The sequence below is a fragment of the Protobothrops mucrosquamatus genome, unplaced genomic scaffold, assembly GCF_001527695.2.
Source record: "Protobothrops mucrosquamatus isolate PMUCROS unplaced genomic scaffold, P.Mucros_1.0 scaffold1319, whole genome shotgun sequence".
Classification (NCBI taxonomy): Eukaryota; Metazoa; Chordata; class Lepidosauria; order Squamata; family Viperidae; genus Protobothrops; species Protobothrops mucrosquamatus.
Genome location: NW_015387520.1, coordinates 104436 through 120112, shown reverse-complemented (window position 1 = coordinate 120112; position 15677 = coordinate 104436). Strand labels below are relative to the sequence as shown.

Here is a 15677-nt window from a genome sequence, read left to right as displayed (position 1 = left end):
CTAAATAAGTGAGATTAAAAATATAGATTAATTCCATATGAGACTAGATTAATTTTTCCATGCTTTGCCTTTGTGCTCTATCTTTGAATTATGTGCAGTTCACATCTGCTGTCGTATTGCCTCCCTTGGTTACTCAGAACAGTAATGGTTTACCCTCTGAATTTAACATCATGGCATTTTGAATCGCACAACTCAGCATGATATGGTTATAGTGTCACTTTAGAACTTTCTCAGTAACATATGGAGGTCAGAATAAAAGGGACAAACCCTAATGCCAGAAAATGACTCATGTCTCATTTCTTTTGTGTTTCTTCTCATGTAGACTGCTTGGAGAAGTCCATGCAGCTTTTTTTGGCAAGATTTCAGAATGGCTTGCCATTGTCTGCTTTCTAGAGCTAAGAGAGAGTGACTGGCCCATAGACAGTTGGTTGGTTTCATGCCTAAGGTGGAACTTAGTAGTCCCCCACTTTCCAGCCTGGTGCTTTAACCACAACACCAAACTGGCTCTCCATATAATAATAGTACCAGTTTGGTGTTGTGGTTAAGGCACCAAGCTAGTTAAGGCCTTTCTGGAAGGCCTCTGATGGCTAAATGCATGCCGGGGGTGCCGTGCGTGTCAATCCGGAGCTCCCTTCTCAGCTGCAGAGCCATTTCCCAGCCCTAGCTGGGTGGGGCTGTCGGTGCCACTGCCGCGAGGTGAGACCGTGGAAAAGACACCCCCCCACACAAAATAAGACGTGGTGCCTCTTTTGGAGGCAAAAAATAAATAAATAAAAGTAGACCGGGTCTTATTTTTGGGGAAACACGATAATACATTTAGAAGCTGGTGTTCTGAATTAAATATATTGCTAAATATGGGAAACTATTCCGGTGGTAAAAGATTTGGTACTATATTTGTAACCCAGGATTACATTTATTAATCCTTATTTTATGGCACCTAGTAGGATACAGTGCTAGTAGGATACATGACTAGTTAGAGGAATTTCTCAGCTCAATAATAACGTTAAGTAACACAAAGCTTAAGATAAGCTTTTCCATTTAATATAAAGGCACTCTGTATAAGGGTCTAGGACAACTCTCCAGAGCCAACTCACCACAGAACAACTTGCCACAGACAAGAGTTACACTAATATCGAAGAAATGGTGGAATAGAATCATTAAAGAAAGGAGGGACAAAATGAAATGTGAAAGACAAAAATTAAAATATTCTTTAAAAATATTGTAAAAAATTAAATTGAATTATTTATTTGACCCATAGCGAGTTGTCCTATGACAAGTTGGCCAGGGTGAGTTGTCCCATGGTGAGTCTTGCATCGCAAGTTGGCCCCAGCGAGTTTTCCCATTCTGCATGGTAACACTTACAGTAAAATGTTAATCATAAATCATGTTTTAGCAAAAGAAAAAAGTCACAGTGCCCTTTTTTAAATTCAATTTGTAAAGTAAAATAATACCTTTATAATCAGTTCCTTATGAAAAAAAAACCTACTATGTATCTGATACATTAATGATGTAACTTTTATTTCTAACTATAAAAGGGAAGCATAAGAAAGAGCTTTCCAGGGCTGCTACTAAAGCTTCTTGCCACTAATCCACCAATGCTTGGTATTTTTCCTTTTGCAATTTAGTATGGAACTGAAGATTTAATCGAATATGACTATGACTATGGGGATCCAGATTATAAAGATTATAAAGACCTTGAAACTATAACAGATGGACCCCCACTATACGACGAGACTGTAGCATACACTGAGGTAACGGCACGTGGTGTGTATGTTGTCTGATGTCCGTCGTCCTGTCTGTCTGATGGTTTGTCACGTGGCGTCTTAGTGTTGATCAAGCTCGCTCTGTCTTCTTTCCTTTCTTGTTTGTCCATGAAACTCATTTTAATTCAACAGCGGCAGCCAAAGGCAATTGACAGGAAGTCATTATTTGTTGTCCTTTGCTTTTCCTGACATCTTTCATGTCTTACTGCTCTTCCCCTTTTTGTTTGTTTATGTTCTCCCCTTCCATCTTTCACCCCCTTTTTCAGAAGAAGAAAAAAGCCCCAAAGAAGAAGAAGACAGGGATCGCTAACTCAAAGAACAACCCCCAAAAGTTCAAATTCAAAAAATCTGAAACACTGTCATCAAAGAAGAAGAAAAGCTCTCGAGCTGCAGCCAAAGGCAAAATAGGGGTAAAGGTAGCTCAGAAATAATCAAGATCTCTCCAAACTGAGCTTGGAAGATCTGTGATAATGAAAACCAGTAGCTCCAACCAGTGGTGGGATTCAAATATCTGAACATCTGGTTCACTGCGTGGATGCAGGCCTGGGCCTCCGAGGCCTAGAATGGACTTCTGGAAGTGACATCCACACACTTCTGGTGGGCTGTTCTAGGCCTGGGAGACCTCCTCCAGTCCACCAAGGCCTAGAACGGACTTCCAGAAGCAGCATGGGTTCAACCGGTTCTCCAAACTCAACAAAATTTAGCTACTGGTTCTACTGAACCTGTGCAAACCGGCTGAATCCCACCACTGACTCTAACCCTTAGTAGATGAAAGCATCACTGGCTAATACTATAATCTAGCTAAACAGAAATTCTTCTTTAAGTGTTTGCCTTTTTCCTTGCCTATTAACTTTGTACTTTTTCCTCTCACATTAGGCCAACGTTGTTGATGAATATCATGAATATAATGTGGCTGACTATGGAACTGAAGCTTACCAGACCGCAATCCCTACTCAAACAACTGGACGAAATGAGGTAATGAAGAATAGAGAAATATAATGGCAGAGCTATTTCAAAGATTTTAATCAGTAAAAAAAATATATTACCATGTCATTATCAACTAGCCAGTTTGGTGTAGTGGTTAAGGTACTGGCCTAGAAACCAGGAGATTGTGAATTCTAGTCCTGCCTTAGGCATGAAAGTTCCTTTGGGCCAGTCGTTCTTTTTAGCTCAATCCACCTCACAGGTTTGTTGTGGGGAAAATAGGATGAGGAAGGAGTATTATGCATGTTTACCTCCTTGAGTTACTTACAAAGTAATAAAGGCAGGATAAAATTTTAATGAATAAATAAAATAATAAGAGAACAGTTAAAGATTAAAGTCGTGTGTTATATATCTGAGATCCAGTTTTGTGGTATTTCATAGTCACATTCAGTCTTTACCTGAGAAATGACTTCAAGAGATTCCTATTTTCTGTAGGAATGCAAGCACATACATTTTTGGATGTCAAGCAAAGCATTCAATAATGGCCAAGCAAAGCTCAAGGATACCTAAGTATGACGTGAGACATTGCCCACACTTTTGATTTCAGTGGCCTGAAGGAAGTATTAGTTTTTTTCAGTAGTCATTATAGACAAGATTTGCTCCAATTGAGACTCCTACGTAAGAGAGAAGAACATAGTGAGTGGAGGATGACTGGAGTCTTGAGAATAGTCACTTGGCTATGTACAAGAAAATCAATTCATTCACATTTATATTGCAGTCTCATTTGTACCAAATATTGAGTGAGATTAAGTAGGTGTGACTTATGATATCTAACTGCACAACACCATAAAGATATGCATCTGGATGTCCTCTACTCTGTTCACGTGGTTCCTAGTTCAGTATGGGAACCCATACACATAACTTTTGTCAAGTACATTTCTCATTTCTTGGTTAGGGACATCTATTTCTATACCTCTAGAGTTTACAATTCAGCTGCATTTGAAATATATACACTGATATCTAAATGTATCTTTCTTTAGACTCTGAATCAAAAGCTTTATTGGAAATTAGCCTTAACTTTGTGTTGCTGATATCTGCTCAATTCTGAGTGTGCATAATCAACTAATATTTATGAATGTGGGTACTGTGATTCATAAATATTGCCGTGCTATATATATAAAAAAGAGATTTTAAGCAATAATTTCTAAAGATTTTGAATTGTGCTAAAGCAGATACATTTATTGTGGGGCTTGATTGTCTTATTCTAAAGCTAATGTCTCTGTATATTGAAGAAAATGCTATTTAACTAATGCTAGTGCTTAACAGTTTAATGCTTGGTTTCACACAGCTCTCAATCAGAACTTTCAGAGTTGCTCTCTTCTGCAATAGTGGCTTTTTATGTTCCATCAATGTTGAACAATGTTTTCTTTATTAAGGATATAATGTTGAACTTGGATAAGCTTAAGATTTTGCAAAACAGTGCATTCAGATAAAAAGACTTAGCTTTTACCTTTTCGGCTTTAAATGTGCATGGACATTTTTTTAAAAAAAATCTTATTGTAGATTCATAGAATAAAAGAATGGACGGGATCCTGCAGATCACCTAATCCAATTCCATTTTGTATGGGAATCCATTACTGCAACATCCCTAAAAGACAGCCATTCACCTCTAATGAAGAAGGGACCTCTGCATCTTAGAGCTCCATTTTGAACAATTCTTACCATTATAAAAAAAAATTCTTGCTTCCAGCTAAAATCTACTTCCTTGTAACTTAAATTCATCATTTATTGTCCTGCCTTCTGGAACAACTCCGCCCTAATTTTCTCTAGAGGAACCTCAAATACTTGAAGACAGCTATTGCGTCTCCCTGCAGCTTTTGCTTTTGCCCAGCTCCTCCAACTTTTCCATAAAAGTTTTTAACTTTAATATGACAGTTACATAACCTTAATCAACATTTCATTAGAACTTGGTACATATTTTGAACACTGTTACTGACACTAATATGTGTGAAGCTAAGCATAAAAGCTTAGAAATAATTCTGATAAATAAACATACATTACTGTAATTATGTCTTAGGAATGTCATACCTGAAAGATTCAATAAAAAAACTAGTGAGACTTTGTCACTAAATAATCTAACTACATCAATCCAGTTTACACAGGGTTTCATTTAATATATGCATAAATGGTAACATATACATTTTCAAAATAATTAATTTCATTGCAGATAACCATGTATATTGGAGCATTCTTTTAATAACTCTGAAAAACTGGCTTCTGAGTTTTTCGGAAACAAGTTAAAAGATGCCAAGCTATATAGCTGTTGTTTATTTTGCAAAGCATTACCTTAAAATCTGCAAAATGCTTACATTGCTTTACTAACTATAATCCACATATTCATCCTATTCCTCCAAACCTCTACTGCTTATATGAATAGCAAACTCCTGTTGAAGAAGTATTTACTGAAGAATACGTAACGGGAGAGGATTATAATTCAAAGACTAAAAATAATGAGGAAACAGATTATGGAAACAGAGGCGTAGACCACAGCGAATCTGAAGTTCTGGTAGATGGAGATTTAGGCGAATATGATTTTTATGAATATAAAGAATATGAAGAGAAGCCAACCAATCCTACTAATGAGGAGTTTGGGCCTGGAGTTCCTGCAGAGACTGATATCACAGAAACAACCGTAAGTTGGATACATCTGAGATAGTCTTCAAAAATGCTTAATGGCTAGCAGGTTTTTTTATGGGTATCTATATTTTCTATCATTTAATTAGAGATGGAAAAAGGAAAGGGAATATTTACAGGTAGTCCTCACTTAACAACCACAACTGAGGTCAGAATTTTGGTCAAAAGGCACTGCGGTCATTGAGCGTGCCACCATGGATCTTGACTTGATTTCAGAACTGATTTTATGACAATCTTAAGGCAATCACCACAATCATTAAGAGAATTATGTGGTTGTTAAGCAAGCCATGTTAAGTGGTTAAGTGAATCCATTCTCCAACTGGTGATTTTTGCAAAAAAAAAAAAAAAAACTCAGCAAAGATTGTTGCAAATTGTGGTCACATTACCCCAGGATACTGCAACCGATTGTAAATGTGAGCCAGTTTTCAAGCATGACAAACCTAACTTCAAGGATGGATTGTAAGTAACGTTTTTGGACCTGTTGCAATTTTGAATGGTCATTACATGAGTGGTTGTTAAGGAAGGACTATCTGTGTATACTTCCATAAAAAAGACTTGGTTAAAAAATCGATTTTAAAAATATAGTCTTGTATCAACCTAGAAGTCTGAATTTGGGAGTTCTCATCCACTTCATTTGTTGTGTTGTGTTGCCTTGTGTTTTTGCAATACTAGAGATAAAAGAGGGATTTTGTTAAACTGAATTTCATTATGAGCTACTTATAAATGAGATGATTTCTCCTAGCCAATAAATATTTGTAAATAGCCTTTTTTTGCCTACATGCAGGGATAGAGGCATCGATCATAATGTGATTAGTTGATTATGTCTTGATTTTGAAAACTATGTATTCTTTCTTTCTTTCAAAAAAGAATCCCAGGGTAGAAACAGTACATACAATATCACGTAAAAAACTAATAATATAAAAAAGTAGCTTGTGTGAAAAATAAAACAATAGGAACAGAACTTTGACCTTTTATTTTTCAAAAATCCTAACAAAACAAGGCAGTGCTGAGAGTAGTATCAGACCAACTTCTAACAGAAAGGTGTTCCATATAGTCTTGATTCTAGCTTCATAAACATTCATAAATTGGATCAAATTTATTTCTTGCAAAGGCACCCCAATGCTTGAGGATCAGTTATAATAAGTCATCCAAACTATGTGTAATCTTGCATATATATAAAACAATGTGTAATCTTGCAGATCTCAATATTTCAGAGTTATCTACTAAAGTGTTTCTCAATCTGGACAACCCTAAAATGTATGGACTTCAATTTCCAGAATTCCTCAGCCAGCCATACTGGCTGGGAAATTCTGGGAGCTGAATTCTGGGAGTTGCCAAGCTTGAAAAACACTGATCTACTGTAGTAAGTTTCATCTAGAAAGCTCTGCACATATATAGGGCCTCAGAAAGATTGTTCTTTTAGATGCTCTGGGATCTACCATAACCAACAACTGGAAAATCTTCACTGTGCATCTCATTGAAATGTCATTGGCTTAAGAGTAAGATTCATTCGGTTCCTTCTTATTACTTACTTGCGTCAAACCATTATCTCCCACTGGTAGTTATTTGAAGTTGTACATTTGGATTTGAGGACTTTGATATTCTTAGTAATTTAGGGGACAGATACATCCAAAGCAACATGGGGACTAATGTCTCCTAGAATATATTTATTTCTTATTCTACAGTTTATATGCCACACAGTCCATCAAGGCAGAAGTTGATGAACATAATGATATTAACAATGGAATAGAAATTAAACATAAACCAGACAAATTATAAGAAGATGTTAAATAAATCTTCAGAAAGGACAAACTAAGATGAATAAGAATTCAATAGGACAGTCACAGTGCATGACCTCTTCTCTGCACTTTTTTTAGAAGAGCCTTTGGCAAGAAAGAATTAGACCTCTTGTTTCATCAGCATATTTTATCTTTCTCTTTTTATTTTTATTGATTTGATTGTAATTTCTTTGATTGTTGTGAGTCATTGAGAATCATTAAGAATCAGGGTGCATACAAATTTAATTATTTAATTAATGTTAATAAATAATGAGAAGTAATAATCATCATATAGGCTTGACTCCAGGCTAACATAAGGGTGAGGTTTCTCCTTTCCTGTTTTTTTTTTTAAATATTTTATTGTTTTTTTACGATAACAGTCTCCAGTGTCTGGTGTACAGTGTGTTGTCTTGGTTTATATGATTTTTTAAAAAAAGCAATAATAATTAATTAAAAGTCAATAATGATTGATTTTGATAATTCCATAATTAGTATATTAATTTATATATTTCTTTGTTCTTCCCTTCTCCCAATAGTATTCTCCTTCTTCAATCTTAAACAAATATAATTCTTAATATTTTCAATGTATCAATGATTAAATTTAGACATCTTTTCATATTTGTACAGATAATGATAACATCTATGTATAACATTTTTTTACCAGCTTATATTATTCTTATAAAAATCATCTCATTAGTTCACCATGCATCCTATTTTTGTGATTTTTGTTTAAGCTTAATTTCCCCTTTATGTTCAGTCCATTCTTATCAGTCATGATTTTCTCAATGCTAATTATCTAAATTTCCATTTTTTTCCATTTAAGTACACCATCCCAATGTTTTCATATTTCATGCATTATAAGAATACTGTACATCCTTTCCTGTTTTTTTATCCCCTCCTGGTTGGTGCAGCCTCTACCGGGATAAATCTGATTAATTCATGTGATTTATAAGCTGCCCCTGTACAGATAGTCCCCTGACTTACAACCACTTGTTTAGTGAACATTCAAACTTACAATGGCCCTGAAAAAAGTGACTTATGACCGTTTTTCACACTTAATGACTGTTGCAGCCTCCCCATGGTCACGTGATCAAAATTTGGACACTTGGCAACTGGCATGTACTTACGACAGTTGCACTGTCCTGTGGTCATGTTATCACCATTTATAAACCTTCCCAGCTGGCTTCCGACAGGCAAAGTCAATGGGGAAGCCAGATTTGCTTAACAATCGGATGATTCACTTAACAATTGCAGTGATTTGCTTAACAACTGTGACAAAAAAGGTCATAAAATGGAGTGCAGTTCACTTAACAACGGCCTTGCTTATCAATGGAAATTTGGGGCACAGTTGTGCTTGTAAAGTGAGGGACCACCTGTGAATAAGTAAGACTGTAAGTGGACTTCTGCTCTCTCTCATTCACAAATGGCTTAATATACAATTTGTATTTATAAACCACTTGTGTTTATGACTGTTTAATCCCATGATTCCTTCAGTAAATAAATGTAAACCTGTGCGCGCAGGCACACACACACACATACACCAAAAAAACAGCCTGCCACAATATTTTTTGAATCTATAGAACAAAAAAATGTTAATAGTCACAAATTGAAAATCACAGATTAACTCTTAGAAAAGTAGTTTTCAGGATTCTACTTTTTTTAGGGAGAAATATTGTTATCATAAGAGACCTTTGTAGCACAGATTGCACCGCCCTTGTTAATATTAATGTGAAGGAAGTTAGCGAACAGGTACTACATAGAAGGGGACCACATTCAATGGAAGTTTACATCAAAGCTGTTGATTTGGATGGATTCTGCTAAGCTATTTTGTTTATCAGTTTATTAACATGGGGAACTACTTTGTTGATCAATAAAGTAAATCGCACACTTTATATGCAGATATTCAAAGTGCTGTTCCAGGCAACTCCAGATAGGATTGAGTTTCTGCCATTGCAGTCAAGGGTGGATAGATCCTTGTATTGATATAAAGCAGCATGTTAATTTCCCATGGAATTTAGGAATTCACTTGCAGGTTAAGAACACATCAAAGTGTTCAGGCTTATGGCAGGCTTCGGTTTTCAGTTTTGTGAAGATCCAATGAAAAACCAGTAAATTCTAAGAATCTCAGAAAGTTCTCAGAAACAACCTATTTAAGTGTAATTAAATATTATGGTTCTTCGCGCAGTCAGCCAGATGATCAGACTGAATCAGACTGCCCATCGAGTCCTTTCCAAGGACCTGTTGTAGTTGTTGTTGTTACCTATATACCCTTATATATTTGTGCATTGATTTGGTAGGTGAATGGCCATCATGTATATGGAGAAAAAGGACAGAAAGGAGAAGCAGCTGTCATTGAACCAGTGAGTATGCTATTTTATATATAATATATATAATAAAATGATAATAAAATTTTATATATTATACAAAATAAATATATACGTAAGCATAACAACTAGAAGATATGACATGCAATTAAAATATAGCAATGTTAAAAATCAGAAAAAAATATAAAATAATGAATAAATGAGTGACATTTGTAAAAACTAAAAGTATATCCGTAAAATGTTAGCACAACAGTAGCTCAATTTTTAGTGTATTATTACATTTAGACATATAAACCATTTATAGCTCCTTCTCAGTTTTAGTACAATATGTTACTTATCACAATGATACATATATACTATGCTTAGATCCTTAATATTATGTATGTATCAGATTCTTTCTTTGGACCTGAATATGTCTCTCTTCATTTCCTTTTGAGATTTCCTTTTTTTTCCTGGAAGTTTTATTTAGGTATTTAAAATGAGCTTGGTCTAACATTCCCAGTGCTCCTTCTCCATATAACATAAGGGTTGGGTTTTTTTTGTAAAAGACCATTGAGAGGAACTGCCTGACTGCCATCAGATTTTGAATCAGTGGGTTTGTATTTAAGGCTTGGATCTTCATTACTGCATTATTTTAAGGTATGTTTAAGAATGCCAATTCACCGTGGTGGCGTAGTGGTTAGAATGCAGTACTGCAGGCTACTTCTGCTGCCTGCTGGCTGCCTGCAGTTTGGCAGTTCGATTCTCACTGGGCTCAAGGTTGACTCAGCCTTCCATCTTTCCGAGGACCCAGAATGTAGGGAGCAATATGCTGACTCTGCTTAGAGAGGGCTGTCAAGCACTGTGAAGCGCTATATAAGTCTAAGTGCTATTGCTACATTCCCCCACGCTCTTTGCCATAAATAGGCAATCCATGCTTCCAAAATGTTGCAAGCTTCTCTACTGTTTACTATTCTCCTACCTTATCTACTGTTCAAAGATAAATCTGGGAAAAGCAGGAAGCAGCATCAGAGGGGCTTGATCATTTTTCCGAATCATCTTTTTGGGGGAATGAATTTTATGAGAGTGCGACATAAATGCTGTACTTTCCTGATCTGTGGGAGTTTTCTTCCAATTTGACACTGTTCCTCAATTTTAAAATGTCCCATTCCATCTTTTGTCAAAATTACCACTTCTGGCAATTGTTATTTTCATCATCTCCTTTAGGAGGAGCATAGTAATAGATATTGCTGCTAGCCTAGATGATGGCGGAATAAAAAACACATCATCCAAAACTGAATCCACATCAATAATAGAGAATTTTTTTGTAAGAAAAAAAAGGTATTCCAATGAATGTCTGTCTTCCCAAGTTGCTGTTAACCCTTCTGCTGTGCCATATGCTAGATACCTCTCTAACAGGATGAGGAGACAATGCAAATACCCTCTTAGTAAGCCAGTAAAATCATGAAGAGCTTTTGAAATATCACGAAATATTTCTAAAGCAAAAAGGGACAGGGTTTTATTTAACTTCTGTGAGATATATGCTGAAAAGCAGTGCTTATAATGGAACTACTGCATATGTTTCTTTTAAGAAGCAAAACCAACATCTTTGATTAGGTTTCTATTTCGAATAAAGATAATATATGAGTAAAGTGTTTTCCCTTTGATATTTATATTACTGCATTTGCTAGTGTGTTGCTATAGTAAAAGATTTAAGAACTGGATGCATTTTTAAACAAAAATTCCTAGTATGTACAAATACAGGTGTCATGATTTAATAGTAGGTTTCCTTCTACGATTCATTTGTTTGTTTGTTTTATATGAAAAGTTTTCCTTTCCCCAGTATTATGCAAAAATCAGATCTTTCTAATATAGTTCATCAACAGTTTGGCTCATCCATTGAGTACTTGCCTGAGGTAGGGCAACAAGTGGTCTTTTCTCTAACCTTTTGGTAACCACAAGATCACACTTGTGACAAACTGCCAATACACAATGGTGGTGTTTTTTTGGCATTCCTTGTAAAATAAGGATGAAAATAGGGTACTCAGCCTTTGTTTCAGTTAGTGACCCATATTGCATATAAAACTCTAAATTTCTCCAAAAAAAAAAAGCTGTAAAATTTGGCGGTGCCTCCTCCCTTGATATCCTTGCCCCATAAAAAAAAAGCAGCTGGCTTCCACTGCTCAAAAAAGACAGAGCTTGTAATATTTCTTGGGAACCATATAATAAAAAATACACAAAAATATACAGTAGCATGTGAGGCTACTGGCAGGCTTGCAACAAAGGCTGAACTTAACATGGTGATGATTTTCATGGATATTTTTATCTACACCGAGAACTAATTTGCTTTTAGAGCCTTTTTTTTTTAACCAAAAGGCAACAAGGCATTTAGAAACCACTCCATGAAGTAGGATTAGAGAGATCTTTTAATTACCACGTAATTCAGATTGCCTAGGATTACTCAAGAGGTCAGTTATGGGAGCTCTGCAATTATGCTGTCTCACCTGTATTTACTCTTTAAACCACAGCCACGGAGACTGTAGATAATTCTGAATTTGCTTTAGAATGTAATGCTGTAAATTGGCTAGAATCACGTAAATCAGAGTCCCAAATCATTTTTCATTTTAGTTCTTTTAGGACAAATCCCAGACTGCTCATTCAACAAGTCTAGATTTGTTGGGAATTTGGGGGCATTGAAGTTGCAATTCACCTGGAACAAGCTAAACTGAGAAAGACTGCTCTTAATAGAAAAATCATCCCTACTTAAGAGCAGAAAATTGGCATTAAATCAATAGCATATGGGGGAACAGAGGGTAGCAGAGAGGTATGAAAAAATATAGTACATGCAACATTGGCAGGGAATTCAATGACAAATTTGGAAATACTGAAATAGACTGAAGCTTTTAATGGTAAATAATAGATATAGACAATAATGGCCTGATATGGAACCACTATAGGGTAGAAAAAGTTAACAGACAGTGCTATATCTTGGGGATTGGATTCCTGTAACTCTGTCCAATAACACTCATGTTTTCCTTCCTTTTTGGAAAAAGAGTTTTAAAAAACTAAACTATGGTTTCAGAGTCCCTCTTTCTAATATTCTGTGTTTTGGGGCCTGTGGGCATGCAAAATAATGAGACTTCAGGAAGTTCTTCTATAGACTTCTGAATAGATTGCTGTAGTTTTATGTTGAATTCCATCTGGTATTTTTATTTTCTTGTGTGATTGCTACTGATCTCCTTTAATTATTCTTAATTAATCATTAATTAATTATTGTTTAAATAATTATTTTCAGTCATTATTAGAGTATTTATTGGACTTTGGAGGACTTAATGAACCTGTTTTTATTTTTCTTCAAACTATTCCCAATAGGAGGGAATAGCTTCTAGCATCATCCTTTGAAGCTGGGTGGCCTAGGCAGAGGTCCCCAACCTTTTGAGCACCAGGGACCGGTTCCCTGGAGAGAGGTTTTTCTGTGGACCGGAAGGGGTGTGGTTTAATGTACTGCCTGAAACCCATGAATGGGGCTTTGCTTGTTTCCGCAGACTGGCTTCTGGCATGCCGCAGCCCGGGCCCGGTCCACGGACTGGAGGTTGGGGACCCATGGGCTAGGGCTTATTCCTCAGTTGTTGTCAGCTTTATTTTTTCAACCCAGTTACAGTTTTTAGGGAGCCCTATTGACCCTAAGTAGAAAAACCAAAGGGAGGCTAGGCCAATTGGTCCCTAGCAAGCTAAATGGTGGCAGCTGCATTACAAACACACAACTCTGACAAGTAGGCAGAACTAGGATGAAGCCCAACCAGATCAAATATTAGATAGAAAGTCTAAGAAGTCTAATTAACCTTTCCTGGGCCACTGATTATTATAAAGTTAAACACAGGAAAAAAATGCAGCACAAAAAGTTTTGCAAATTGTGGTTCATTTTATGCCATTCACACTTCCTACAATAATGCTACTGTACATATTTTATATTTATACATTAAATACATAATATACAATACATTTCTCACCTTTCTCAGGGAATGCTTATTGAAGGGCCTCCAGGACCTCCAGGACCGCCTGTAAGTATATGCTTTCTAAATATAATTTAAATAAAATGAATGATACTATTAACGGAGATATTTGCATGAACATTTCAGGGATCATACATATATAACATAAGTTTTCATTGAGTACAGATTGTTCCATCTGGAAATGGTGTCATTTACCTAGCTGTGTATTTTTGTTTCTGTTGGGCAACCATTATTAGCTCATATATTTTGCCAGTCCTTCATCAAAATTGCTACTAATCATTGTAGTAAAAAGTTATTTAGAATAACTGATATATATTGTCTTTATTTATAGGGTTTTACGGGCCCCTCTGGTATGCAAGGCTCCACTGGTCCTCCTGGTGACCCCGGTGATAGGGTAAGTCTCTATGGGTTGCAAATGAACATCCCAAGGGTACAAATTGAATGGTTAGGAATGTAAACAATTCTTAAGGATGTGCAACTGTTTTGTAATCTCTTACTGTAGCTTATAGGAATATTCTTGTATTTTGCAAAACTGTTATATAAATAAAACATCTTTATTCTGATAATGAATTAAGTAGTTTTAATTGATCTATTTCAGGTCAAATTTGACACTCTTCCAATGTGAAATAATGAGATTTTTAGATGTTCTCGGGATAATGTTAGATCCTTTTTGTTGCTGTGCAGATAGAACATGGAGGGCCTTGAGTCTAAAGGTCATCTAAAGGTCATCTAATAGAGTTGGTGGAGGAAATAGGATATCGTGAAGGCCTCAGATTCCCCATGTCTCCTGAATACAAGTCCACATTATTGACTATGTTCAAGGTGATGAAGGAAAATGTTGTTATCGGTGGTGCAAATGAAAGTCGGAAGACAATCTCCATTATCTAGCTTTAATGGCTTTCACAAGTCGGACCAGCAGATATCTTGTTATTTCTGGGTGACTTTTAGTGATAACAGGTGGATGAACTGGAAGTGTAGCTGGCTTTCTCTTTCTGTTTGTTTTGCTTGCTATTACATCTGAAGGATAACCGTTCACATCTCTTGAGATAAGAGATATCTGAGGTCTTGTTATTAGTCTTCTGATACAATGGATTAGTACAGGTCAATCCATTTGCCCTTCCTGATTTCCCATTTAATCTTTAAATATTAACCAAAAATATTTTTAGCCTGGTAAATCTGTGCTAATCTTGTTCCCATCATGTCCCTTCTTTGCTTTGTCTTCTGTGTGCTGTAATTGCGTTGCTGCATTTTTTTAGATCTCTAATAACTGATACATTAAGTTCAGATCTGTGGATATTATCGGCCTAGATCTGTGGATATTATCGGCCTAAAACCACATGTGTAGTGATATTTTTGCAACAGTTTTTATGAGTCCACCCATTTAGCGAATGTAAAATTGGACTGAAATGACAGTATCAAAAGCAAGGCAGCTCAGACAATTCCTGCTTTGCAGCAACTAAAACCAACGGTGTGCAATCTGAAAAAAGAATACTGTATTAACTTATGATGCTTAAACATTTAGAAAGTTCCTGGAATCTTTTGCCTACAACCTCTTCAGATAAAGAAGAGATAAGCACTAGGTGACCTTATCCTAGATGTTGAATATGCACAGGAGATAAATCACTGTTAACCTCATCTTTGCTATGCTGTTTCACACTATAGTTTTGCATTCTGAATGTATCTCTAGGAGTTGTATGTTGTTCTGGTATATGAATGGATTTGATGCTTATTCTTGCAAAGAAGATCCTAGCTGAGTTTATTTTCCCCTCAAAATTCCGTACTGTGTTACAGGTAGTTTCCTTGACTTACAACAACTCACTTAGTGACCGTTTGAAGTTACAACGGCATTGAGAAAAGTGACTTATGACCATTTTTCACACAACCGTTGCAGCATCACCATGTTCACGTGATTTACATTCGGATGCTTGACAACTGACTCACATTTATAATGGTTGCAGTGTCCCGGGGTCATGTGATCACCTTTTGCAACCTTCTGACTAGCAAAGTCAATGGGGGAACCAGATTCACTTAGCAGCCATGTTACTAATTTAACAACTGCAGTGATTCACTTAACAACTGAGGCAAGAAAAGTCATAAAATGGGGCAAAACTTACATTTCTCACTTAGCAACATAAATTTTGTGATTGTAAGTTGAGGGCTACCTGTAATCAGGTTGAAGAGCTGTGTAACAATGTTGTGTGC

The 15677-nt window shown here is 36.1% G+C and overlaps 1 protein-coding gene across 1 annotated transcript in view; it reads left to right on the top strand.

Annotated features, from left to right (window-relative positions):
• Nucleotides 1-15677, top strand: part of LOC107292301 (collagen alpha-1(XI) chain) — a 137748-nt gene that overhangs the window by 79171 nt on the left and 42900 nt on the right. Inside the window, exons 5-11 of the mRNA XM_015821381.1 lie at nucleotides 1626-1751; nucleotides 2030-2173; nucleotides 2640-2738; nucleotides 5125-5379; nucleotides 9457-9519; nucleotides 13482-13523; nucleotides 13807-13869. Coding sequence (XP_015676867.1) covers nucleotides 1626-1751; nucleotides 2030-2173; nucleotides 2640-2738; nucleotides 5125-5379; nucleotides 9457-9519; nucleotides 13482-13523; nucleotides 13807-13869 — 792 coding nt within the window. The remainder of the gene's footprint in view (nucleotides 1-1625; nucleotides 1752-2029; nucleotides 2174-2639; nucleotides 2739-5124; nucleotides 5380-9456; nucleotides 9520-13481; nucleotides 13524-13806; nucleotides 13870-15677) is intronic.